At 34.0% G+C, this 26,735-nt stretch overlaps 1 protein-coding gene across 5 annotated transcripts in view; it reads left to right on the top strand.

Moving 5' to 3' along the window:
- LMNB1 (lamin B1) overlaps nt 1-26,735 on the top strand; it is a 77,672-nt gene that overhangs the window by 26,961 nt on the left and 23,976 nt on the right. For all 5 annotated transcript variants that reach the window (XR_007953282.1, XR_007953283.1, XM_051994581.1 and 2 more), the window contains 4 exons: nt 9,586-9,742; nt 10,970-11,095; nt 11,636-11,806; nt 13,120-13,245. Coding sequence is in view for 3 of the 5 variants with exons in the window: in XM_051994581.1 (XP_051850541.1) it covers nt 9,586-9,742; nt 10,970-11,095; nt 11,636-11,806; nt 13,120-13,245 (580 nt within the window). In the remaining 2 variants the exon portion in view is untranslated. The remainder of the gene's footprint in view (nt 1-9,585; nt 9,743-10,969; nt 11,096-11,635; nt 11,807-13,119; nt 13,246-26,735) is intronic.

The following is a 26,735-nucleotide window of genomic DNA, read 5'->3' as shown; positions in this document are numbered from 1 at the left end:
CAGTGACACTCTTGAATTCCATAGATCGTCTCATGAAACCTACTCAAAGCTTACATACCCTTGGAAGAGTGGGTGTTGAGGGTAGTAATCAACTCTAACAATTAATGAGAGAATGAATATTATAATGTCAGGTGAAGGTATTCTGTGAGAGGCTGAGGGACCTGACTGATCATCTGACTACTGTTAGCCTCAGGTAATCTAGACAAAAGATCTGCCTCCACCCACCCAACCCTAAGCAGAATACAATAGGCCTAAATTCATCTTAGATTAAACCTTTGTAAAGATCTCTAGTTGGGTAGGGTCTCCCATTTTGGATTAAAAAACTTAGACCCCATGACTTTGGGCAATCTTATCCATAACATCCTTCAGTGACTAAATAACCTACTTTGATAAATGATTATTAATATGATATGAGAGAAAAAATCATTTCTCTCACACCTTATTCAAATGTCCTTTATATTTGATGGTCTTTTCCCAATGGTTTGTGTGTTTCTAAATTAAATTGTTCAATTTAACCACTGTATCTTGGAGGTTTTAGCCTTGGTCTTTTTCTGGAGGTAATATGTGAATTCTTTGAATTGAGATATTTTCTATATTCAGAAGTTCTGCACATTTTTTCTTCTATTTCCTTAATTGTGGTATAAAAGTTTTTTCCCCTGTTGGATTCTTCTGGGAGGTGGAGGATCCTTAGGATGTCTCTATGCATTTTGTCTTTTAGTTACATATTTTGTTTTCATACAGCATATTTTTCTTCTAATATTTCAGATTTTTGCCTCTCTTCTTCTAGGTTGTCCTTCAGTTCTATGAATTCACAATTTCTTCTCTAGTTTCTTTGGTGAAACTTGCTGTTGTTTATTCAAGGTTTTGTGTTTTCAATATTTTTTGCTGTTGAAGACATAAATTCTGCTTTCATAAGTCTCATTTTTCTTTTTAAACTACTCAGGAACAGTTTGTTTAGTTCCCTATTCTCAAATTTCATAGGGTCCTCTGTCTCATGAAGTACTTAATCATTTTCCAATATTTATTCTTAGATTCTAAACTTTACTAGATCTGGTGACCATATTTCTTTCAATTACTGATTTTTTTCTGTTGATGTTTAAGGTCCTTGAGATTTCCCTGCCTCATTTTCCTTGGCTCCCACTTCCTAACTCTTAATTGTGGTTTCCTTGGGATTGGATCTCAAAGCATCTCAGCTTCCACCCATGCATGGTCATTCATGATTCACCAGCCTCAAATAACTTTAGGGTGGTCTGAATTGGCCCCATCTAAATACTATGCTTTTCACTCAGACTTGGTGCTAAGTGAACTGAGGATCAGTATCAATTCCTAGATTATCAGATTTGGGGGTGGAGGGTGCAATTCTTCCTTCAGTCCAATGAGAAAGGTGACCCTGTGATCTAGGCTGTCTGTGTGCTGGGTTGTGACTATAAATCCCAATATATCCATGCCTGCTGTGTTGTCACTTGGAACAACAGGTCAGGAGTTGGGTTGCACCAAATGTGGAAAACCTTGAAAAGGGCTTAGCAGCCCTCACACTAGAGTCCTAGTCTTCTCTGAACACCTGTCTATCCCCAGAGGAATGCTAGCTGTTTGTTAGCAGATGCTAACAAACATCTTTTGTTTTGGTATTTCTGTTGACTTGCTTGTAGTAAGTTTAAATGTTTGTTGCATTTGTTATATCCAGTTAGGAATGGGGTTTATAAATAAAAGTTACTGATTTCACCTCTCTACCAAGCCCTCCTAGATCTTCATTGTTATCTAGTGGCTATTTGAGGGAAACTAACCCCGCAGCTCTTTACTATCACCTTTCTTCCTTTATACAGAGATTGTGCGCATGTATTTTATTCCCCTACACTTCATAGCTCAGACTTAGCTAATTTTGTCTCCTTACTTTCCATTACATATAGATTTCCTATCTCTACCTTTTTCTACCTTAAGGAGAAAAGAGACACCCTCCATACTCTCCCACCCCTCCATCCCTTATTCTGACCTAATTCTGAGAGAACCCTGAGACCACATTCCTAAGGATATTATCTACCTGAACTCATTGGGTGAAACAAATTTCACTCAATAATGACTTTGTTTAAACCCCATTCTTTCTCCCCAATTGGCCACTCCAATATTCTCATATCCTTCAACTCAACTCTCCCAATCTCCCATTCTTGTTACTCAAATCTTCCACTGTTGTTTCTGCTCAGTAGGTAATAAATAAGCTATGTTAAATCTTTTGCTTTCCCACCCTTCTGGCTATCACTGAGACTCATTCATTCTTCTAATTCATTGTCTGAAGTGGAGGAGTTGGAATACTCCTTGCTCATAATATGGCTTTCCAGTTCTCCTGTCACCATCGCTCAGTCACTTCTCCTTTGAGAGTCACTCAGTCCTTATGTAGCACATAATTAAAATTCCAGTAACAGCTCTATATGCTGATCTTTAGGATACTCCTCTTTAGAATTAGTTAAAAGAGGGAAGAATATGTGTATACAGTCAGTTGGATATAGAAATTTATTTTACCTAATAAGTTAGTAAGGAGAAGTGTAATGCCGGAGAAACTGAGGCAGGAGAGAGATTAGAGAGTTTTTAATATTTTATTAATGGGAGAGTAAGATTGACTGGACAGGACTCTCGTCTCAGATTATCCAGTCAGACAGAGATAAGTGTACTGGGACCAAGGAATCCATATTGGTCCCAGGGCTGGAGGACCCAAAGAATCCAGTGTCCAGCATACAGCTGCCAGACGCCATTCTCCAGCAATGAATGGAAGAACAACAACTTCTTAAATACCTTTTTGGAGACAAAGAAGAAAAAGGGAGGGAAAGTTTTTTTATCAGGGAGGGGAAGCCATAAAACCTAAAAATTCCAGAAACAAAGAAGTAAAGATATCATGGGTTGGTCTTGGAATATTCTAAAGGAATATTGTAAATCCATAAAAGAATCAGGAGAGCTACTCTTTTATCTTGCTAATTTACAACCCGAGAGCGAATAATCCTTAGTTTTACTGGGTCAGAGACAGAACAGTTAAGGAAACTGAGACAGGGAAACTGAGTCAGGACAGTTAAAGAAAACTGTGGCATAACAGAAGAAGGGAATAAGAAAAAGGGCAGAGGATATAATAAAAGGGAGGACAGATTAAGGGGACTTAAAAAAACTTTGTAAAAATAGTTTTTTAAATGTGTTTTATAAGTTCCTTTAAAAAATGGAATTTGCTATTAAAAGCAAAATCTTTGACAAGCATCAGTTTGAAAAATATAATTTTATATATAATTTTATGTTCATGGGACTTCAGTTTAGTTTTATTTACAATGTTTCTGAATTTTTACAATCTTTCAGTTAAAGTTTAACTTTTATAGATTCTTGTAGTCCTTTGTTAATATGTGATAATAAATTTATGTAGTACTTTGAATTTGGGAGTTTGAATTTAAGTAAATCAGAAGGAAAAGTTTCAAATCCTTTTCATAGGGTTTAAATTCAATTTTAAAAACATAATTTTAATGACAAAAAAAGATTTGTTAGGATTAAAGTTTGGCATCTTGGAGATGCCAATTATAACAAAAGAAAGCCTATATTTTAGATTATTTGATAAAAAGATTGGGGGAGGGAGGAAGGTGATAACTGAACTGTTGTAACTTTTATTAAAACTTAAAATAAAAACCCTTAAATAGCTTTTGAGTTAATCAGTATTACATATATATGTAATTTACATATATATAATCATTCATTAGAATTTTTGAAAATGTCATTGATTTTTTTTTTGCATATTGCCCAATTTCCCTCCGTATTTCATTCCCCAGCTATCCCTTTAAAAAATAATAAGAAGGAGCTGCTAGGTGGTGCAATGGATAGAGCACCAGGCCTGAAGTCTGGAGGATCTGAATTCAAATCCGACCTCAGATACTTAACATTTCCTAGCTGTGTGACCCTAAGCAAGTGACTTAACCCCAATTGCCTCAGGGAAAAAAAAATTAGAAGAAAAAAATAGCAAATCCAATCGATACGTCTAAAAAAAATGACACTATATCTAATATTTTATACCTGGACCTGTACCTTCACAAAGGAATGGAAGAAATCTTGTCATATATGTTTTCTTTAGAATCAAGCTTATTTTTTATAATACCACAACATTTGTTTGAGGCTGTTTATATAGTTATCATTTTGTATATTGTTTGCTTGGTTCTGCTTATTTTACCATCAACATTAACCAATACTCATTAAGTGTTTCCATTGTGTCAGGCACTGTGCAAAAAAGGACCCTACCTTCATTCTTGCATGAAATGATGCAAATAAACGTATACATCAGTTAATGTAAATCTTTCTGTTTCTCTAAATTCATCCTCTCTGTCAGTTCTTCGTATTTTATTGTGTTTTAATTTAAAATGTGTGTTCTTAAGTCATTCTGCTTGCTCTTCAGAAAAGTATATAATTTTGTATACTTTCCTTGTCTGTACTTCCTTCTCTGCATTAAAATGTCTAAATGACTCTTTGGATTATATCTATTGTTAATCTCTTCTTTCCTTTCTCTTTAATGGATATGCAGAAAGGAGAAAAGAATAATCCTGTAACAAATAAGGTTTAGTTTTAAGCAAAATTAATCCATATAATGGTCATGTCCAAAAATGTCTTATTACGTTGTGTCTGAAAGTGGATAACATGATTCATCATATAGCTTTTGGAGGTTTGTCACTGATTTTACTAGAGTTTTTAAGATTTTCAATGTTATTTTGAAATGGACAAATCTCTCCTTTCCGCCTCGGGCCAGCAGAAGAAAGTTTGCTTAGTTAGATTGGGGATCTCTTTTGTATTTCAAAAGACCGGGTCAACCCTTAAGGTTATCTGTTCCAGGTGGGTGGTCTATTTATGCAACAGAATACCTTCTTCCACCCTGTAGTAAAATGCTAATCACAGATTCCAATGTAATAATGCTAATCACAGATTCCAATGTAATAATAGTCGAACAAATATAAAAGCTATCCCTAGTGTTGTGAGGGGACAGAATTCAATTAGAACTCCGTCCCAAGCTCGGTACCAAATAAATCCTAAATCTACCTCCTTGCGGCTGTCTCGAATTTTATTGCCTGGACTATTTCAATTTTTCTTTATAATGTTGTCCTTACATAAATTTTTCTAGTTTTATCCTCTTCACTTGTCCTGATACTCTGAAGAAATCTTAGAACATACAAACCAGGATTCCTTGAAATTGTCCCTTTTGTTATTATAGTAGAAGAATTTTCCATTATGTTTATATGCCATGATTTGTTAAAACATTGCCCAGATTTCTAAGAGACAATCTGATACACCCTTAAATTCTTGTTATTTGTTTTATTTTTTTCCTTTCTCCTAATTTTCTCTTAGAAAGTCTGTTTTACTTATGATTATTTCCTTCTTTGGTATTATTCCCTCTCAACTGTCTCCTCCATCTTCACTTTTTTACCCTTTTGAGTTGGATGTATTTTTTACACCAAATTGTGTGTGTGTGTGTGTTCGTTCAATATTCTTGTCTGGTTCAAATAACAATGGAATTCCTTTAACCAACTTCTTCCTCTTTTCTACATTACTATATTCTCCTTTTTCTTCTATTAAAATACTCAAGAGAATCTTTCCCCTCTATTTTTCTTATTTAACTCACTAAATAATCTTTGAAAGCATTAAAGTTCTGAAGAGATACTTGTTTCTTCTCCCACTCGAGTATTAGCACTAAATCATCATATATTATCATATAGTATCATCATATAGCAATTGGAAGCAATTGCTTAAAATGGTTTTCTGGATTTTTGTGTTTATAAAGTTTAAACTTCTTATTTCTGATCTATTCATTAGAAATGCTCAAACATCTTCTATAAAAGGTTTATTTTTCCCCCTTGTAGGATTATACTCAACTGTGGCAGGTTTGAAATGTAGTTCAAGATCCGTCTTATTTTTAGTAGAAGATGCCAGACCCTTTGTGATCCTAACATACAGTTCTTTGGAACTTGAAATCTATTCTTGATGCTTACAGTATTTTATCTCTGAGGTGAGCTCTAGATTTTTACTATGACATTCCTGGGATTTTTGCTTTTTGGGGTTCCTTCTAAGAGTTATTGGGTGAATTGTTTCCATCTTTATCCTCTGTCAGTTTTCATTTTTATTTATTGAAATATGATATTTACAATGGGGCCTATAATCTCAGCTATTGAGGACCCTGAGGATAAGGGGAATTTCTTGAACTTGGAAGTTCTAAGTTGCAATAGATTTATGCTGCTTGGGTGTTCAAACTAAGTTTAGCATTAATATAGTGAATGAGAGGCCTCCAGGGTGCCCAAGGATTTACAAGTCAGCCAAGGTCAGAAATGGAACACGTCAAAATTTCTATTGATTGACTCATGAGAAGCCCTCACTTACATCCTTGGGTAAGATAAAGAGAACCCAGACTTTCAAAAGAAGGAAAGAAACATGGAAAGAAGAAAGAAAATAAAAGAAATATAGTATACAAACATGTTCTTCCCCCTATTTCACCCTCTTTTTAGTCATGGTTTTCAGTGAATCCTGTGATTCTTGAGTTGCCTTTCCTTGACTTATTTTCTAGGTCATTTGTTTTTGATATATAAATCTTATTTTCAACCTTTTTAATTTTTAAATTTTGTTATAAGATTTCTTGCTCTCAAATAGTCCCATTGATTTCTGTTTGGTCTATTCTGATTTTCAGGTTCCTATCTTGTTCACCACTTAACTTAAGCTTAAGTTTTCCTTCTAAACTACATATTCTCCTAATCCTTTCCTCAAAAGATTTTTTAAAAAATCATACTCCATTTCTTCTAGATTGTCAAGAACTCCTGTAGCAAATCTGTTTTTTCAGATTCTGTTTGCAGTTAACAATAGAATTCTAATAATTTTTTTTAATATTAGCTGGTGTCTTCTTTGTTTTACTTCTCTCTCTAGTTTTAGTTTGAATTGTGATTTTTGTGGCAGATTCTGGGTCTATTCCCTGATGGGCTTTTGGAATGTTCATTCTACTTCCACTTCCTTTGGGATCTCTGGGTTCTTAATTAGACTTCTGCTTCTGAGAAATCAGTCCTCTTCTTCCCCTCTGTTCCCTACCCTGCATCTTTGAGCTTCAGAATTCCTGATTTTCTGGATTTGGGGTTTTCAGGATAGAGTAACAGCTACATCAGAGCCTTGGAACTTTGGCTCCTTAAGTCTCAACACTGCAGTGCCAAGATGGTTGATAATCCTGAGGTGTTTTGTTTTTGTTTGTTTTTAGCAGAACCTTTTCCTCTTATTGATTCCCAAGGCAGGTTTACAGATTGTATTTGTCACACTAGTGCTCATATTTGCTTGGCTAGAGGAGCCCTTTCTCCTATTGCCCAGGGCCAACTATGTGAAGACCTGGTATGAAAAAAATCACTTTTTTGTTTTATTTACTTATTATTTTAAAGGCAATCAGATTTCCTCAGGTCTGAGATCAGAGTTAAACTCAGGTCCAGGACTGGGTGCTCTTTCTACTGTTCTACTTAAATCACCTTTTATAATTTCCTTATGGATTTCTTAAGCATCATTTATTCTAATATTAATTTCAGGATTTTTCTAAAGTATCTGTATAGGAACTAGGAAGATCTGCCTTTTGTAAAGGAAGCCATGTTGGCTGGAATTCTCTTATATATAATGGTTACTGTAGAAAGCATTTATATAATGAAATAAGCCATAATTTTCAGGAAATGTTGACATTTATGTAGTTCCATTTTAAATAAGTTGCCCTTATAAATTATTAATATGCATAGTGTTGCTTATTCTTTAAAAATAATTAGGAATTTTTCAAGCAGTCTTTAGTTAAGCCTGCCATCTTGTGGCTTTTACATCTAGGACTTAAAATATTATTTTTTAAAATAGCACATTATTTAAGCAAATTCAAGCATTTTTCCTAGAGCATTTTTGGCAAAAGAAGCTGCTCTATGGTAGAAAGTTGAGCAAAATAAGATATAATTAAATTTCCTATTTCATAGCATTATCACTTGATTATTTTAATGTTGAGTAACAGATCGACAATTTTTTACTTGTGTAGATAGTTTTTTATTCTTCAATTTTCAGTATGACAGAATTTAACTAGAAGTTTGTTTCCTATCTACAAGCACCAATAGTCGAAATATACTAGAGTGATATTCTGAAATCTGAAAATTTAACATTATCGGAGAAGTACTATTTGAGTACAAGTAGATTAAATGAGCGTTACTGTTTCATATAATGTGCTACATGTATCTAAATCATTCTTAGGTTTTATATAATTCAGTTTTATAAAGAACAAATTTAGAAATATAGTAAAATCATATTAAGTATTTATATTTGAAATTAGTTGTGGCAGTATTTGTAATTGTATATGCCTAGTTTGACAGTTTCTTCTACAAAATTTTAGATTGTTTATAAATAAGAAGATAATTTAAAACCATTATTTGTAAGCAAGAATTTTAAAAATTGACATTTTCTCTATTAAAGGCTTTTCTGTTTGTGACATGAGAAGTAGTGTTCCATATTGATTAGTGATGGTCTTCAGATCAGGAAGACGCTAGTTGAAGTGCTGCCTTTAATAGGTACTGTGTTTGTGATCCTGGGGAACTTAATCTTTAAGTGTGCTTGGTACACTCTTTTGAAGTTGACTATTACTTGCGAAGAAAATGCTAACTAATAAGGGTACGGTGAATTTCCTTATCCAGAGTTCCCCATTCCCATAAAATCCAATCTCTATCCTCTATCTTGGTGGTATACAAACAAAGAATTGGAAATCACTGGACTTAGAGTTAGAAGACTTCATTTCAACCACTCTGATGACCTTGGACAAGTAATTAAAGGAAACTGATACCTCACAGTTGTGTTCAAAGTAGATGTATTTAAACCTTAGGTTATATATGAGCTTTTAGTCTTGTGGCATTTAGTCTATTTTAATCACATTTTGTTTACTATCTTTTTATATCTATGGGTATTACCTGAATGATTTATTTTTTTAAAGAAAAATTTTATAATGTTTTTGCTTGGTTAATCTAGTTTTCTTCCCACTTACATTTTCTTAAATTACTCTGTCCGTGTGTGTGTATGTGTGTGTGTGTGTGTGTGTGTGTGTTGGATAGTGAGAGGGTAGGCAATTTATACTTTTTTTGGCATCTTACTATAGAGTCTAAAATTCTGATAGACTATTCACTTAGGATTCATAGCATAAAGAACGATAACCTTAAAGACTGGAAGAGATGGGGTCAAGTCCAGTTTTTAACATATTCTGCCTCTGGGGCTGTTGGCAAGACATTTAAAATCTCAGAGCCTCAGGCAGCTCTCTAAGATTAAAAATTGTAAAGTACATGCAGATCTAAGATGGTAGAGGGAGTTTCATCCTAAGATTTTACTCTGCCCCCTGACTCCTAATAGAATGTTAGGTTTTGCTATTTTGTTTTTTATTCGATCTTTCTAAGGTAAATGGAATTTTTAAGTTTCTTTGTTTGGTTTCAGCAGGATACACTATTATTTAAAAACTACAACAACAACATTTTCTTGGCCTTTTCTAGAGGCATAGAAAGTAGGCAGTAAAAAGTCATTTTAGAGTGTTCTGAGCCTTTCTCAAATTTGTTGTAGTTATACCAAGAAAGAATCTGATCTTAATGGTGCCCAGATTAAGCTTAGAGAATACGAAGCTTCTCTGAATGCCAAAGAGGCTGCCTTGGCTACAGCACTTGGTGACAAGAAAAGCCTGGAGAATGACTTGAAGGAGCTGAGGGACCAAATTGTACAGGTGAGATAAGTGGAAGTCTTCCATTCTGGATATGACAGCAGGTTAGCTCTCTTCTCTCATTTGTTAAGTCTTTGTAGTCTGCCCTTGGCACAGAGTTGCATTTTTTTTTTATAATAAAGTCTTGAGGTTATTTACAAAGAAAACTATTATTAACCTACTGTTTTCATGGACAGAACAACTCAGTTTATGGATTAAGTAGCACTTTTTTCCTTAACATCTTTCCCCTAAGGTGACCTTGTGATAACAGTGGGAAGAGCCTAAATTAATCCTAACTTTGCCCCACTGTATAACCATTGACAAGTTTTTTAATCTTTTTGGGTGTCATATTTCTTACCTATGAAATATGAGGGTTAAATTATAAGAGTCTATAATGTCTCTTCCAACTCTGATTCTATGACTCTAAGTCTTCATAGGTGTTAACCTCCATTTTTATCCTTTTATCCTTTTTTGTCCATTCTTCATCTCTATCTCTTGTGTTCTTAGACTTCCTAAAGATTCTAGCAGAAATCTTTCCTTTCTGCAAGAAGCCTTTTTCTGATCCTTTTAAATACTGGTGCCTTCCTCCTAAAATTGTCTCCAAGTTATTGTGCCTATATCTTATTGGAATAAAAGGTTATTGTTTTTTTGGTGGGGGGAGGGAAGGATTAATCTTTTGTTTTGCATGTTCTTTTCTCCCATTAGATTGTAGGTTCCTTAAGAGTAGGAAACTATTTTTTGCAATATGCTGCTCTGGTAAAAGGAAAAGGATAAACTAATTAGCCAAAATTAAAAATTTGACTTTGCATTTCAGTTAAAAAAATTTCATGGAGAAAATGTTTCTTAAACTCCTGTGTACCAAGATACTTTTGAATACTTAGTTGTATTCAGAAGATGAATAAAATATTCTCTGCCTTAATAAAACTTATAGCAAGAGGAAGATGAATTTTATTTATCTTTTTCCTTTCTCATTCTTAATTAACAGAAAGTAAGGATTCACTTGATGTTGCATTTTATTTTTATGAGTAAGCTTGGTATAATTAGAGTGGGCATCTTTATTTGATTCAGTTAGATACCCACATATATATACTGTTATGGTATTTAAAATTTAGTAAATTTGATTTGATTTGATTTGATTCACAGATGGCTTCATATTTTCTTGCCATAAAGTATGGCATGACTATTGCGTTGCAGAGATTCTTTTTTTTCTTTTGTATTTATTTCCACTAATTATATCCTTTTTTTTTATAGTTGGAAGCTTCCTTAGCAGCTACCAAGAATCAGTTAGCAGATGAAACCTTACTTAAAGTAGATCTTGAGAACCATTGTCAAAGTCTCACTGAAGACCTGGAGTTTCGCAAAAATATGTATGAAGAGGTAAAAAAAAGTAACTTAAAATTTTAAAATGAAAATGAAAAATGCCCTGATAACTATTTAAATTATATATTTGTGTATATATATGCATATATATGTTGGTATAATTTATATTTATCTACATTGATGACTTCATTCTTTATTCATCTGAAAAGGTTGATACAAATAAATTGCTGAAGTACTGCTGCTGACTAAACAAACAAGGAACTGAAATTACTGTAATCAGGAATGTGAATCTTATTCATTCTCTGAAGAGTTTATCAGGAACAGTTTGTTGTTGATTGGTTTCTTTTACTGATTCTTTTACTAGAAATAATAGTCATACACAATTTTCTGTTTGCTTTGGCCAAAGGCTTGGAGAAGCCAACATTTGCTTTAGTAGACAATTCTAGTAGTAAATCTAGCCTGATGATTAGGCTTTTTTTTTTTTAAAAAAGAGTTAATGCATTAGACATGAAAATGCTAACCTTTGCAATTTCACATTACTTTTGTGTCTAATATTCTTATGATGGGAGATGAGTTGTTGTTTTTATCTTTTCCTAGGAAATCAATGAAACAAGAAGAAAACATGAAACACGCTTAGTAGAAGTGGATTCTGGGCGCCAGATTGAGTATGAGTATAAATTGGCTCAAGCAGTGCATGAGATGAGAGAGCACCACAATGAACAAGTGAAATTGTACAAAGAGGAACTAGAACAGAGTTATCATGCCAAAGTAAGAAATTCTTTCCAAATTTTTTGGAGTGTACTTGTGATTTCTTTAGCACAGGGAACTTCTTATGAGGATCTCCGGTACCAACGTAGGTCACCATTTACTCAGCAACTTAAAATTTTAGAGAGTTGCCTGAAGACACTGTAAATTTAAATCATTTGGCTGGAGTCTCATGATTAATCTGTCAGAGACAGTACTTGAATCCAGATCTTCTTATCTATAAGGCTGGGTTTCTATCCATTACTCCATGATATCTTGCTGTTTTAAAAATATTTGTTTAAAAGTTTCTAATCATTTGACAGGATGTTGCATAAAGTCATTGCTAGAACTTGTTGGTTGCAGTAAGTTTGACATTTCAAAAATGAATCACAGATTTGAATTGGAGAAATTATTCTTCTTTTATGCAGGTTCAGATTTTCTTAATTTTTCATAAACTAAACAGTTTTGCAAATCACCAGAAAAATCATATTTTGATTTCAGACAAAGACTTACATGATGACTGTATCTTGTTTACCAACAACTGTCTCATCATGATATAGTGGATTAAGCACTGGGCCTTAAATTAAAAAGACCTGAATTCAAATGTGGCTTCAGAAATTTAGTAGTTGTATGAACTTATGCAAATTACTTATCCTCTGTGAGTATAAATATGAGGCATTTTTCTTACCTGTAGCACCTATTTCCCAAAGTTGTAAGGATTAAATGCTTAGCGCAGTGCTTTCCAATTAATAAATGCTTGCTACCTTCCTGTATCACTGTGAAGAAACCCAAGTCTTTCAAAGTTAATTGGGGATTTTTGTTTGCTTTAACAAAAGCTATTTATAGAACTTAATGCCATGATAATATGCTTTATCTGATTTTAAATAATTTAAAATTTACTATCGCTTATTTTTTAATTTATAGGATCAGGTTGGTTAATGAATTAATTAACTTAGTAAGTTAAGAATGTAATATACTTTTCTAAATAACTTCCACACCAGAATTGATATTTCCCAGTTATCTAATTAGAAGTTTACATAAGATGTTAAAACTTGAATGGAAAAAACCCTATTAAAAGCTTTGGAACCATCATTAGCTTTATTATTAAATCATCAAAATTGTATTTGTCTATGTAGCAAGTAGTAATCAAGTCTAGTGCCAGTTTAGACTTAGTTCTCATTTTCAAGATCAGGAAACTTCATGATGCTTTTCCTGTATTTCAACAACTCTTTACTAGCAGAATTATTTATGAAACATCATTTGTTGACTCATGCTTCTGCTTTTATTAGTGCTTATTTACACGATGAATTTAACTGAGATTTATTTATTTTGTTTAGCTTGAACATGCTAGATTGTCCTCAGAGATGACTGCATTCACTGTCAACAGTGCCAGAGAAGAACTGATGGAAAGCCAGATGAGGATTGAAAGCCTGTCCTCCCAGCTTTCTAACTTACAGAAAGAGGTAAGCATGCATTTGCCACTTAGAATAGAAATCTTCTGATATGATCTTTATTATAACTTTTTTTGCCTTGTTCATCTCTGCCCTTGTATTTATATATCACTTTATACTTTTCAAAGAAATTTTTCACATTGTATCTCATCTGATCTTTCTAAGAATCCTGTAAATTAGAAAAAATGGCATCATTACTTCTATTTTGTAGTTGAGGAAACCAAGGCTAGATTAGTGATTGTGCTGGACCCAGAATCCAATGATTTCTTCATTATTTGATGCAGTCCTCAAATTTGCTTTAATTCTCTTCTCTGAAACCATATTTCTCTTAATGTCATTCAACAAAGTCATTATGAGGAATGATTATAAATTAGAAAAAAAGGTGATCTTATGTGAATTATGTGAATGAATTTTTTGGGGCATGGGATGAGTTTAAGACAAGGAATACTTTTGCTAGAAACTTTCTCTTAACTGTAGCAAGGAATTTTTCACATGTCCCTTTTTTATTCACTATTATACCTCCCATAAAACTCAGTCAAACCTTTTGATCCCTCTTCAAATCTTCCATGAATCTTCCTCTTCACATTTTTCCTAGATGAAATCTTTCACTGAAAACATCAAGTCCATTTCCTTAGATCTCCTGCATTTCCCCACTTTCTCTTCTCACATCACTCAGTTGCCTTCTTTCATTCCTGTTTTTTCACTTGAAGAAGTACTTTTTCCCTTCCCTCCCAAGGCAAACCCCTGTACATGCAAAAATTAATCTGTTTTATCCCATATTTTCTAGCAGGTTACCTCTTCCACTACCCCCTCTCTCACTAATCTTTGATCTCCTATCAATAAAAAGTTATTATAAAATAAATAAATTTAAAAAACAAAAAAACAAAAAACAAAAAAAATCTTTGATCTCTCCCTATAAAGGCTATTTCTTCTCTGCCTACAAATATGCCATTACTTATCCATGTTCCAAAAACTTTTACTTGACTCACCCATAATAATTATCATAATCTATTTTTCCAGTCTTTCATGGCTAAAATCATTGAGGAACTGATCTATAATAGCACTTTTCTTCTAACTCTTTTCACAACTCTCTACAATCTTGCTTCTGACCTTATAATTCAATTGAAATTTTTTACTTCAGAATTATTAATAATATGTTTATTGCCAAATCTAATTATCTTTACTCATGTCTTTTTTGACTTCTCTGTAGCCTTTGACATGATTATCCTCTTCCCTTGATATACTTTGAAGGTTTCTGTGATTCTCCTTTCTTCATGAATACCTTCTTCTATATACCTACATAACTGACCCTTCCTTCTCAATCTTTTCCTTTGCTAGATCTTCATTCAAGTTTTCCCCACTAACCATAAATGTCTCCCATGCCTCTTTTCCTATCCTCTTTTCTCCTCTTCCTATATACTGTATCCCTTGATATTTTCTCCCCTGGATTCTATTATCACCTCTATAATGATGATTGTAAAATCTCCTTGTCCAGCTCTTATTCTTTCCTATCATTCAATCTTACTATCTGACTATCTATTGCTTATGTTAAATTGATTGTTTTGTAGGGAAAAAAGTGTCTACTACTATCTTTCCAGTCACTGTGGTTAGCAACCTGGATTTCATCTTCAGCTCTTTACTATCTCTCATCCCCCATATCTAAGCCATTACCTAATTACGATTATTCTGTTTTTGTTCACATCTTTCATTTTTTTTTTAGCATATTTTCTCTTCTCTGTTCTGACACTATCAACAACCTAGTACAGGGACCTCACCTCATGCCTGAACTGTTGCAGTAGCTTGCTATTTGATCTCTCTGCCTCAAGTATTCCCCTACTCGAGTCTGTCTAATATTTAGTGGCCAAATTGATCCTTTAAAGTGTAGGTCTGAGCATTTCAGTTACTCACCCTGCCACTCCTCAACTCTGTTCAATAAACTGTGGCAGCTTTGTATTATCCCTACAATCTACTATAAAACCCTAAATTCTTTGTCTGACATTCAAAGCCTTTCATTACTCTTTTATCTTATACTTTACTACCTTCATGTGGTCTGCACTCTGTGACAACAGCTTTCTTGCTTTTTCTTGCACAAAATATTCCATTTCCTATCTCTTTCTGTTTTCAGTGACTTTCCCCCAATGTATAGAATTCTTTTCTTCATCCCTGCTTCATGGCTTCCCTGACTTCTTCCTTAAGCTTTTCACCAGAAGTCTTTTCATTCCCTTAGTTAATAATTTCTGATTTATTCTGTGTGTATATATGTGTGTGTTATGTATGTATCATTTTTGTATATAGTTGGTTTGCATGTTGTCTTCCTCAATGGACTATGAACTTCATGTAAGCAGAGCTTTTTGGTTGTGTTTTTGTTTTTAGTTTTTAGTTTTCAGCACTTAGTATGTTATCTGATACATAGTAGGTACTTTTTACATGATTTACTGTTGGAATCTTTACAAACTGCTAACTCATTAGCGTTGATGTTTTGGGCCAGAACCTGAAACAAGGTACTAAGTAGAACTAATTGATACAATGCTTGTGTTCACACCTTTACTCATTGGAATTCACAAGTATGGGAGATTCACAAAGTAAACTTTGTAACTTTGTGAATTTACACCTCCCTTGAAGCTCTTAGGGCCAGAGAGCACTCTGGGAGAAAACCCATAATCTTTCTCTCTGGTATATAAGAAGAAAGCCCAGAGGCCCAGTGGGGAGAATTCAGTCAAATTACATGGAGAGGGGAGCGTCAAGTCAGAAGAAGCCAGGAGTCGGAGTTGAGCTAGAGCCAGGAGAGAATTACTTCAGAAGTCAAGAGAAACAGATTCATCTTTGTGCAGGCTGGAAGCTGAAGGGAGCAGAGGCAAAAGACAAAGCTTCAGGGGCTCTCAGAACCGAGCAGAAAGACAGACCTCTAAGAATCCAGCTATCCAGGCCCAAGGAAAGAGACAAGACTTGGAAGGAGAAATAAACATTTGTATTTTTACCAACTGGCTGCATTTGGGGTAATATTTAATCTGAACTGATACTAAGGCTGCCTCCAGAAAACTTCCCCGAGAAACCTGCTTTCTCCCAGAGAGAACCATCTATATATTATTTTAAAGAAGAAAAAAGAACACAACAGTTTACAAAGTAATTTTAAATTAATTTTATCCTAACAACAACTCCATAAGGTATTTGGTCTAAGAAGTACTAATATTCCCAAGAGGCAGCATAATACCATGATTAATCTTCAAGTCACAAAATGGGAGAAGAAGAGGAAGGACAATGAACATTTATATATAGCACTTACTATGTGTTTTTTGCTTTATAAATATTATCTTACAACAGTCCTACTTACAAGGTAGATGGTTATCAACCTGATTTTATGGTTGAGGAAACTGAGGCAAGCAGTGGCTAAGTGGCTTGCCATAAATGTCTGAGGCTAAATTTGAACTAAAGTTATCTTGACTCTAGACCCAACATTCCTAGCTTCCTCAGGAAGGCCTGATCCTTGCAAATAGCAAAATAAAAGATTTGGCTAAGAACAAAAATCTGTGTCAAGAATAAAACTCTTTACTTGGAGTGACAGTTCATTTTAGAGGGAAAAAATGAATTGGGGAATAAAAAGTCATTCATTTAGTGAGGTGTAAATTAAAATTAGGAAGCTTTTAGCTAGATTTTTCCCACCAAGCATGAGCAATCTCAGATTAAACTGAAAATTAAAGGAAAGACTTGGAAAGACTTTTTCTTTCTCTCCTCATTAAAGAAAAAGACTTGTACTATACATAATCATGGGTGAAGGGAACTCTGATGTCTTTGGTAAAGAAGACACTGGTTGAAGCCCTAATCTAAGGACAGAATTTGGCCTAAGGATTCCCCCTCACTCTAGGAGCACAGGAAAAGTCCTTCCTTATTTTGGTTTGATTCTTAAAGTAGGGTAGACCTAGAACTTAAATTATGAGACTTCAAATTACAAAAAAGGGTAAAAAATTTTATCTATATAAAGGGCATTTATGATATCAGCAGTAACTAAGATAAGCCCAGAAGAGATTTTTACTGGAAAAAAATTTGTAATCATTTTCCAGTAGCTCTCACGTTTCCTCTGGTACTAGATGTCTAAGTCTAAGCTAAAGTGTCTAAGGTTGAAACTGGCCAGATACACTGGAGTTTTTGAATCTCACTTTTGACACCAGAAATGTCAACCTAAAATAAAAGAATGTAAAAGCTACAGTTACAAGGGCCCTTTAATAAAGGCAAGGAAATTACAATTCAGGACACTGCACAGCACTAGAGTACTAGAGTACCTGAAGGGTCAGAAGAGGCAGAGTTTAAATACACTTCAACAGGAAGAAAATCTCATGAAAGGTATGACCTTGAGAAGCTCTTCTGTAAGTTGTTTCAACAGCTGAAAGTCCACAGAGGCTTCAGATTGCCACCAGTTCAGATAAAGGCTCTCCTTTTTCTTAGGTAGATTTATAATCAATATAGTTATGCGATGACAATTTCTCCTTCTCTATGTCACTGAAGACTGTATGGTAAGAAGGAAGGAAAAGGCTAAATGGGCCTTGTAAGAAAGATCTCATTAGGCTAGTGGAGAAAATAAGGTTAAATTACTGAAGGGGGGATCAGTCTCTGTAGTTACATATTTCCTTTTAAATTAATTTCTTTTTTCTTCAATTAATGAAAATCCATCTTTTTCTCCTTTTTGAAAAAGAAGGAAAACCGAACCTTTCTAACAAATATTCATAATTTAGAAAAACATTCCTACCTTGGCCATATACAAAAGATATGTCTTATTCTGTAACACGACTTCATCAGCTCTTGTCAGGAGGAGTACATATTGTGAGTAATCTGGCTGGTCCTTGAATTGGTCAATTTCCTACCCTCTCTTTCCATTCATCAGTTCTGTTTTTTCTGGTGTTCTCTTTTTCCATTTCACCATCTTAATTAATATTCAAGAAAATGTTTTCTTTTTCCATTTCTCCAAATCTATTTTTTAAGAAGTGGTTTTCTTCAGTATGTTTTTCTTTTCCCCATTTCACCAGTTGTATTTTTAAGGAGTTGTTTTCTTCATAACATTTCTATATTTTCTTTTCCAAATTCAAATTTGAAATACAAATGCTGGCATCAAGTTAGTCAATAAACATTTATTAAGTACCTACGAACACTACTAAAAGCTGTTGCCAATCCCTGAGGATTTAAAAAAACAAACAAAAAAGAAAACCCTCCTTCAAAACATGGTAAATATGAGCAAGTAATTTATATAAAATTTTTTTAAAGATAAACTGTTTACATTCTAATATTTTGGCAGTGTTGGCAGGTTCTTAATAAATATTTATTCATTGACTTGACTCCAGTGTTTGTATTTCAAAGTTGCTACTATCTCTGATTTTTTTTTTATCAGCAAACATTTCTTTCATTAAAGATCTATTTTTTCTCCTGTATGTTTTTACTCAATTTTGATAAAATTATTTTTTAATTAAATTTAAAAAATTTTAATAATAGCTCTTTATTTTCCAAATACATACAAAGATAATTTTCAGCATTCATCCTTGCAAAACTTTCTGTTCCACATTTTTCTCCCTTCCTTTTCCTCAACTCCTCCCTTAAAGAGCAAATAATCCAAGAGAGGTGAAACCATGTACAATTCTTGTAAACATATTTCCACATTTATTATGCTGCACAAGAAAAATCAGATAAAAAAGAAAAAATTAAAAGGGAAAAAAAAAAGGAAGCAAACAACAATAAGCAAGATGAAGATATTATGTTGTAATCCACATTTAGTCCCCATGGTCCTCTTTCTGGATTCAGATGACTCTTTCTATCACAAGTTTTTTGGGATTGGCCTAAATTACCTCATTGTTGAAAAGACCCAAATCCATTAGAGTTGATCATTACATATTCTTGTTGCTGTATACAAGGATATCTTGGTTATATACTTTTCACTTGGCATCAAAAATGAAGTTATTCTTTTTTTGTAAGTCATATCATTTTCTTTCCAGAATTTTGTATTTCACGTTCCCCATTCCTTTAGGATGGTAGTTGCTAAATCTTGTGTGATTCTGACTGTGAATCCTTTTGTTTAATTTCTTTCTTTCTGGCTATTTGCAGTAATTTTTTTTCTTGGACCTTCAAACTCTCAATATTGGCTATAATATTTCTAGGAGTTTTTATTTGGTCATTTTTTAGGTGGGCCTTGTAGATCCTTTTGATTTTCATTTTGTCCTTTAGTTCTAAGATTCTGGACCGTTTTAAGATTTTTTTTTTGGTCATGAATTTCAGTGATTGTCAAATTATATTTGCCTGATGTTTTCTAGCTCACTTGTTTTTGCTATATGATAGTTTAACATTTTTCCAGTCTTTGACCTCTTAAAAATATTTCTTCTCATCTTGTAGAATCATTAACTTCTATTCAGTGTATTAATTTTTTTCTGCTTATATTTTATTTTTTATTAAAGGTTTTTATTTTCAAAACTTATGTATGGATAATTTTCAACATTCACTCTGCAAAACTTTCTGTTCCAAAATTTTCCCCTCCTTTCCCCTCACTTCCTCTCCTAAATGGTAAGTAATCCAATATTTGTTAAACATATGCAATTCTTCTATACATATTTCCACAATTATCATGTTGCACAAGAAAAATCAGATCAAAAAGGAAAAAATAAGAAAGAAAACAAAATGCAAGCAAACAACAACAAAGAGAGTGAAAATAGTATGTTGTGATCCACATTCAGTTCCCACAGTCCTCTCTCTAGGTGTGGATGGCTCTCTTCTTCACAAGATCATTGGAACTGGCCTGAATGATCTCATTGTTCATCAGAATTTATCATCGTATAAATTTGCTCTTGCTGTGGTTCTATTCACTTCACTTAGCATCAGTTCATGTAAATCTCTCCAGGCTTCTCTGAAATCATCCTGCTGATTGTCTCTTATAGAACAATAATATTCCATAACATTCATATGCCATAATTCATTTAGCCATTCTCCAACTGATGGATATCCACTCAGTTTCTAGTTTCTTGCTGCTACAAAAAGGGCTGCCACAAATATTTTTACACATATAGGTCCCTTTCCCTCCTTTATGATCTCTTTGAGATACTAGCCCAGTAAAGACATTGCTGGATCAAAAGGTATGAACAAATTGATAGATAGCCCTTTGAGCACAGTTCACAACTCCACCAACAGTGTATTAATGTCCCAGTTTTCCCATATTCCCTCCAACATTCATCATTGTTTTTTCCTGTCATCTTAGCCAATCTGAGAGGTATCTCAGAGTTGTCTTCATTTGCATTTCTTTGAACAATAGTGATTTAGAGAACCTTTTCATATGACTAGAAATGGTTTCAGTTTCTTTATCTGAAAATTCTGTTCATATCCTTTGACCACTTATCAATTAAAAAAATAGCTTGAATTCTTATAAATTTGTTAATTCTCTATCTATTTTAGAAATGAGGCCCTTATCAGAATCCTTCTAGTGTATTGCTTCCCTTCTAATTTTGTCTCCATTAGTTTGATTTGTACAAAAACTTTTTAGCTTAATATAATCAAGTTTATCCATTTTGTATTCAACAATGTATTCCAATTCTTCTTTGGAAGGCATTTGTGGCCTTCTCCACAGATCTGAGAGGTAAACTATCCTTTATTTTTCTAATTTGTTTATAATATCACTCTTTTGTATCTAAATAATGAATCCATTTTGGAAAGTAAGCATTTAGAGATATAAAATTTTCCCTAAGAACTGCTTTGATTGTGCCCCATAAATTTTGGTGTCTTGTTTCATTGTCATTCTCTTGGATAAAATTATTGATTGTGTCTATGATTTGTTATTTCACCCACTCATTCTTTAGGCTTAGATTATTTAAGTTTCCAATTAATTTTTGGTCTATTTTCCCCTGGTCTTTTTATTTATATATAATTTTTATTGCATCATAATCTGAAAAATATGCATTTGCTATTTCTGCCTTTCTGCATGTGATTTTGAGGTTTTTAATGCCCTAATACATGGTTGGTTTTTGTATAGGTTCCATGTATTGCTGAGAAAAAAGTATTTTCCTTTCTGTCTCCATTCACTTTTCTCCAAAGATCTATCTATCATACCTAATTTTTCTAAAATTCTCTTTTCCTCCTTAACTTCTTTTTTATTTTATGGTTCTATTAATCCAGTTCTGAGAGAGCAAGATTGAGATCCCCCACCAGTATAGTTTTGCTGTCTAATTCTTCTTGCAGCACTCTTAACTGCTCCAGAAGAAATTTGAATGTTATACCACTTATTTGCATATATTTTAAGTATTGATATTCATTATCTGTGGTACCTTTTAGCAAGATGTAGTTTCCTCCCTTATCTCTTTTAATTAGATCTATTTTTGCTTTAACTTGATCTGAGATCAGGATCTTTTACCCCTGCTTTTTTTACTTCAGCTGAAGCATAATAGAGTCTGCTCCAGTCTTTTACCCTTACTCTCAATGTCTCACTCTGCTCTAAATGTGTTTCTTGTAAACAACATATTGTAGGATCCTGAGTTTTAATCCAGTCTGCTACTATGAGAGAGTTCATCTCATTCACATTCACACTTAAAATCACTAACTCTGTATTTCCTGCCATCTTGTTTTCCCCAAGTTATAGTTTTATCTTTCCTTTCCCCCTTTCCTTTGTCACCACTATTTTGCTTCTGGCCACCACCTCCCTCAAACAGCTCTTCTCTTTTATAGTTCTTCCTCCTTTCTTATATCTTTTCCCTTGTATTTCTATTCACTCTTTTGTTAGCCTTGCCCTTTCCTTTCCCCTTTCCCTTCCTACTTCTCTGTAGGATGAGACAGCTTTCTCTGTGAAGCTAAATATAATTGATATTCTCTCTTTGAGCTAAATCTTATGAGAGTTAGATTCACACAATGCTCCTTCTCCCTTCTTTCCCTCAATATTAATAGGTCTTTTTTTTGCCTTTTCATAAGATGTAATTTATCCCATTTTAATTCCATTTTCCTTTTTTTTTTTTCAGTAGAATCCCCTTTCTTCCTCTAGTTTCTTTTTTATATCATCACTGTAAAATCAAATTATGTCTGCACCCTGTAAATATACCCATACTAGAACTGCAGATCTCAAGAGATAAACATATCATCTTCCCAAATAGGGATATAAACTTTTTAACATTTTTAAAAGAAAGTATTTTTTTCTTTACTTTTTATCTTTTTATGCTTCTCTGGAGTTTCTATATTTGAATATCAAATTTTCTGTTCAGCTTCAATCTTTTCATCAGAAATAAATGAAATTTATCTGTTTCATTGAAAGACCATCTTTTTTCCCTCAAAGATAATGCTCAGTTTAGCTGGGTAGTTGATTCTTAGCTGTAATCCAGGTTCCTTTACCTTTTGGAATATCAGATTTCAAGCCCTTTGATCCTTTAAAGTGGAAGCTGCTAGGTCCTAGGTAATCCTGTTTGTGGCTCCTTGATATTTGAATTGTTTCCTTCTGGCTACCTGTAATCTTTTCTCCTTGGTTTTATAATTCTGAAATTTAGCTATGATGTTCTTTGGAGTTTTCATTTTGGAGTTTCAGAAGGTGATGGGTGAATTTTTTCAATGGCTTTTTTACCCTCTGGTTTTAGGACATCAGGGCAGTTTTCCTTGATGATTTTCTGAAAGATGATACCTATACTTTTTTTTCCATCGTTTTCAGGAAATCCAATATTTCTTAGGTAGTTTCCTTTAGATCTATTTTTCACGTCATTTTTCCAGTGAGGCATTTTACATTTTTTCTTTTTTTTCATTTTGTTTGTTTTTGTCTGACTGATTGTTGATGTCTTATTGAGTCATTCATTTCCATTTATTCAATTCTGATTTTTAGTGAATTAATTTCTTCAGTTAGCTTCTTATCTCCTTTTGCATTTGGCCAACTGAACTTTTAAATGAGGTGTTCATTGGATTTTTCTTTTCCATTTCACATTCTGTTTTTCAATGCATTGGTTTCTTTTTCAAATCTGTTTTATAAGGAGTTATTTGCTTTTTTCATCTCATCAGATTTATTTTATAAGGAGTTATGTGATTTTTCCTTTTCATCATCTATTTTTAAGGAGTTTTTTTCAGATAATTTCTGTTTCCTTTTCCATACTCTTGTAAAGTTCCTTGCCACATTTTTCTTATAATTCTCTTTTAAGATCCTTTTTGAATTCTTCCAAGAGAGCCTTGCGAGATAAGGACCAACTTATATCAGCTTTTGGGGCTGACAATTTGCCTTTAGGATTTGAGATCTGTTCTTTTTTTTCCATAAAAACTATCTATGGTCAGTGCTCTTTTGGGGTTTTTTACTCATTTTTAAAAAATGGATTGAGGTCTGCTCTTGGGGCAAAGAGGAGGTTGTCCCATGCTTCCTCTATAAATGACAGTGATTTCAGGTTGTCCTGCTCCTTTAGGTGCTGGGTGACTGTGGCTAAATCCCATGTTATTCTGGGGTTCGGGGGCTCACTATTTGCCTTTTGTATTTGTGTTGGATGTCTCACAGATAATCTGCTGATCCACTGGTTTCTAACCAGGACAGAATAACCAACAGCTGCTCCATTTTAGAGCTTTCAGGTTGTTTCCCTGTGTAGATGCCATACCACCCTGGAGTCCCTGTGCTGCACTTATGCACTATGCTGCCTCCCTCTCCCTGCCCAGTTGAAATAGACCTTTTCCAAAGTTCTTCCAAAATATCTTCTGCTGAAAATTTGTTACACTACAAATATTTGTGGGTTCTGTCCCTCCAAAGCCAGTTCAGAGGCTTGATCTGGTATTCATTTGAGGGACACCAGGGAGAGCTCAAATAAATACCTGTCTACTCTCCACCATTTTGGCTTCAACCAGTCTATATTAATTTTCTTTTTTTCTTTTCTTTTTTTTATTTTAATAACTTTTTATTGATAGAATCCGTGCCAGGGTAATTTTTTACAGCATTATCCCTTGTACTCACTTCTGTTCCGATTTTTCCCCTCCCTCCCTCCATCCCCTCCTCCAGATGGCAAGCAGTCCTTTATGTGTTAAATAGGTTACAGTATATCCTAGATACAATATATGTGTGCAGAACCGAACAGTTTTCTTGTTGCACAGGGAGAATTGGATTCAGAAGGCAGAAATAACCCAGGAAGAAAAACAAAAATGCAAGCAGTTTATATTCATTTCCCAGTGTTCTTTCTTTGGGTGTAGCTGCTTGTCCATCCTTGATCAACTGAAACTGACTTCGATCTCTTTAACAAAGAGAACCACTTCCAACAGAATACATCCTCATACAGTATCATTGTTGAGGTATATAATGATCTCCTAGTTCTGCTCATTTCATTTAGCATCAGTTCATGTAAGTCTCCCCAGTCCTCTCTGTATTCATCCTTCTGGTCATTCCTTACAGAACAATAATATTCCACAACGTTCATATACCACAATTTACTCAACCATTCTCCAATTGATGGGCATCCATTCATTTTCCAGCTTCTAGCCACTACAAACAGGGCTGCCACAAACATTTTGGCACATACAGGTCCCTTTCCCTTCTTTAGTATCTCTTTGGGGTATAAGCCCAGTAGAAACACTGCTGGATCAAAGGGTATGCACAGTTTGATAACTTTTTGAGCATAGTTCCAAATTGCTCTCCAGAATGGCTGGATGTGTTCACAATTCCATCAACAATGTATCAGTGTCCCTGTTTTCCCACATCCCCTCCAACATTCCACATTATCTTTCCCTGTCACTCTAGCCAATCTGACAGGTGTGTAGTGGTATCTCAGAGTTGTCTTAATTTGCATTTCTCTGATTAATAATGATTTGGAGCATATTTTCATACGTCTATAAATAGTTTCGATTTCTTCATCTGAGAATTGTCTGTTCACATCCTTTGACCATTTATCAATTGGAGAATGGTTTGATTTCTTATAAATTAGAATCAATTCTCTATATATTTTGGAAATGAGGCCTTTATCAGAACCTTTGATTGTAAAAATGTTTTCCCAGTTTATTGTTCTGGAAGTAGTTCTTGACCTGGATCTTGGACCAGAAAGCACAGCTGTGGCCTTGACCCTTGGTTACAGTTTCTATTAGACTGCTATGAGACTCAGCTACTGATAGCCAACTGGAAAAAATTTTGCAGTTTCAGAGAAATAACTGCTGGCTTCCATGCCTGATTTATATCAATGAACTCTTTTTTTGGGGAGTGGGGGGATTTGGGGTCAGAATTGCATAGGTACTGCTTACTTCTTTATTTGCTCCTTGCTCAATAATTAACCTATATCCGAAGACCCTTCTCAACCCTCACCTGATCTCCTAATCAGTAAAAGATTTTCTTATCTGGTACCTGGCTGGGTCACAAGTTGATAAGACCTGTTCCTGCTCCCTCCACAAGGTCAGGTCTCTCCATGCTATATCTAAGACCTATTCTTGCTCTTGTCCTCAGTGCTGAGCAGGACCTTGTTCACTTGCTAGTTCATTCTTTATCCACGAAGGCAGTATGGCCTCTTCTGACTAAACATTGGTCCCTAGTGTCCACAAGTCTCTCTTTCTCCTGCTCTTATGGATTGGAAAAATGACTCATTGTGACTTTTTTCTTGGATTTCTCAATTAGGACTTAATCTGGTGCATTTCCAGATCTCTGTGGAATAGTTAGCTTGGCTGATTTACACACAGCTTGTTTTGAAAGGCACAAACAGCTGAAAGATCTTGTGCTATATCTACCTTTATAAGAGTGACCATCATGTATCATCCATCTCATAATAGGCATTCTTAAGAAAAGGTGATGGTATGACCTTGCAACATCTATCCAATAGCAACTAGTACTGAGTAGCAGGTGAGTAGCTACTTTTATTTTTAATTAAAACTTTTTTTCAGTTATCAAGATTTTGTTTTTTCTCCTCCAAACTCAGTTTCCATTGAAGAAGAAAACCAAATAAAAACAAATCCTTTGTGAAAAAGCAAAGAAAAAAGTGTGCTTCAGTTTGGATTCTGGAGTTCATCATTTCTCTGTCTGGACAAGGATAGCATTTTTCTCCATTGGTCTTTTGCAATGGGGGTGGATCATTGTATTGATCAGTTACTAAGTTATTTACAGTTAATTTTCTTTACAGTATTGCTATTGGTCTGCAAATCATTCTTCTAGTTCTGCTCACTTCACTTTGTATAACTCCAAATAAGTTTTCCTAGGTTTTCTCTGAAATCATCTGCTTTATCATTTCTCATAGCATAATAGTATTCCATTACACTCATAGACCATAACTTTTTCAGCCTTTCCCTTATTGATGAGCAAATTCTCAATTTTCCAATTCTTTTTCACCATATAAACAACTGCTATAAAAATTTTTATATGAATGGATCTTTTGTTGTCTCTTTGTTCTCAGATTATAGATCTAGCTGCATTGCTTGCCTATAGGGCATGCTCAGTTAAATAACTTTTTGTGCATAATCTCAGATTATTTTCCAGACTTATTGGACTACTTCACAACTGCACTAACATTGCACTAGTGAACTTGTTTTTCCATGTCCCCTCCAACATTGTCATTTTTCTTTTCTGTCATCTT

Source organism: Antechinus flavipes, chromosome 1 (assembly GCF_016432865.1).
Source record: "Antechinus flavipes isolate AdamAnt ecotype Samford, QLD, Australia chromosome 1, AdamAnt_v2, whole genome shotgun sequence".
Lineage (NCBI taxonomy): Eukaryota > Metazoa > Chordata > Mammalia > Dasyuromorphia > Dasyuridae > Antechinus > Antechinus flavipes.
This window is presented reverse-complemented; position numbering and strand designations above follow the sequence as displayed.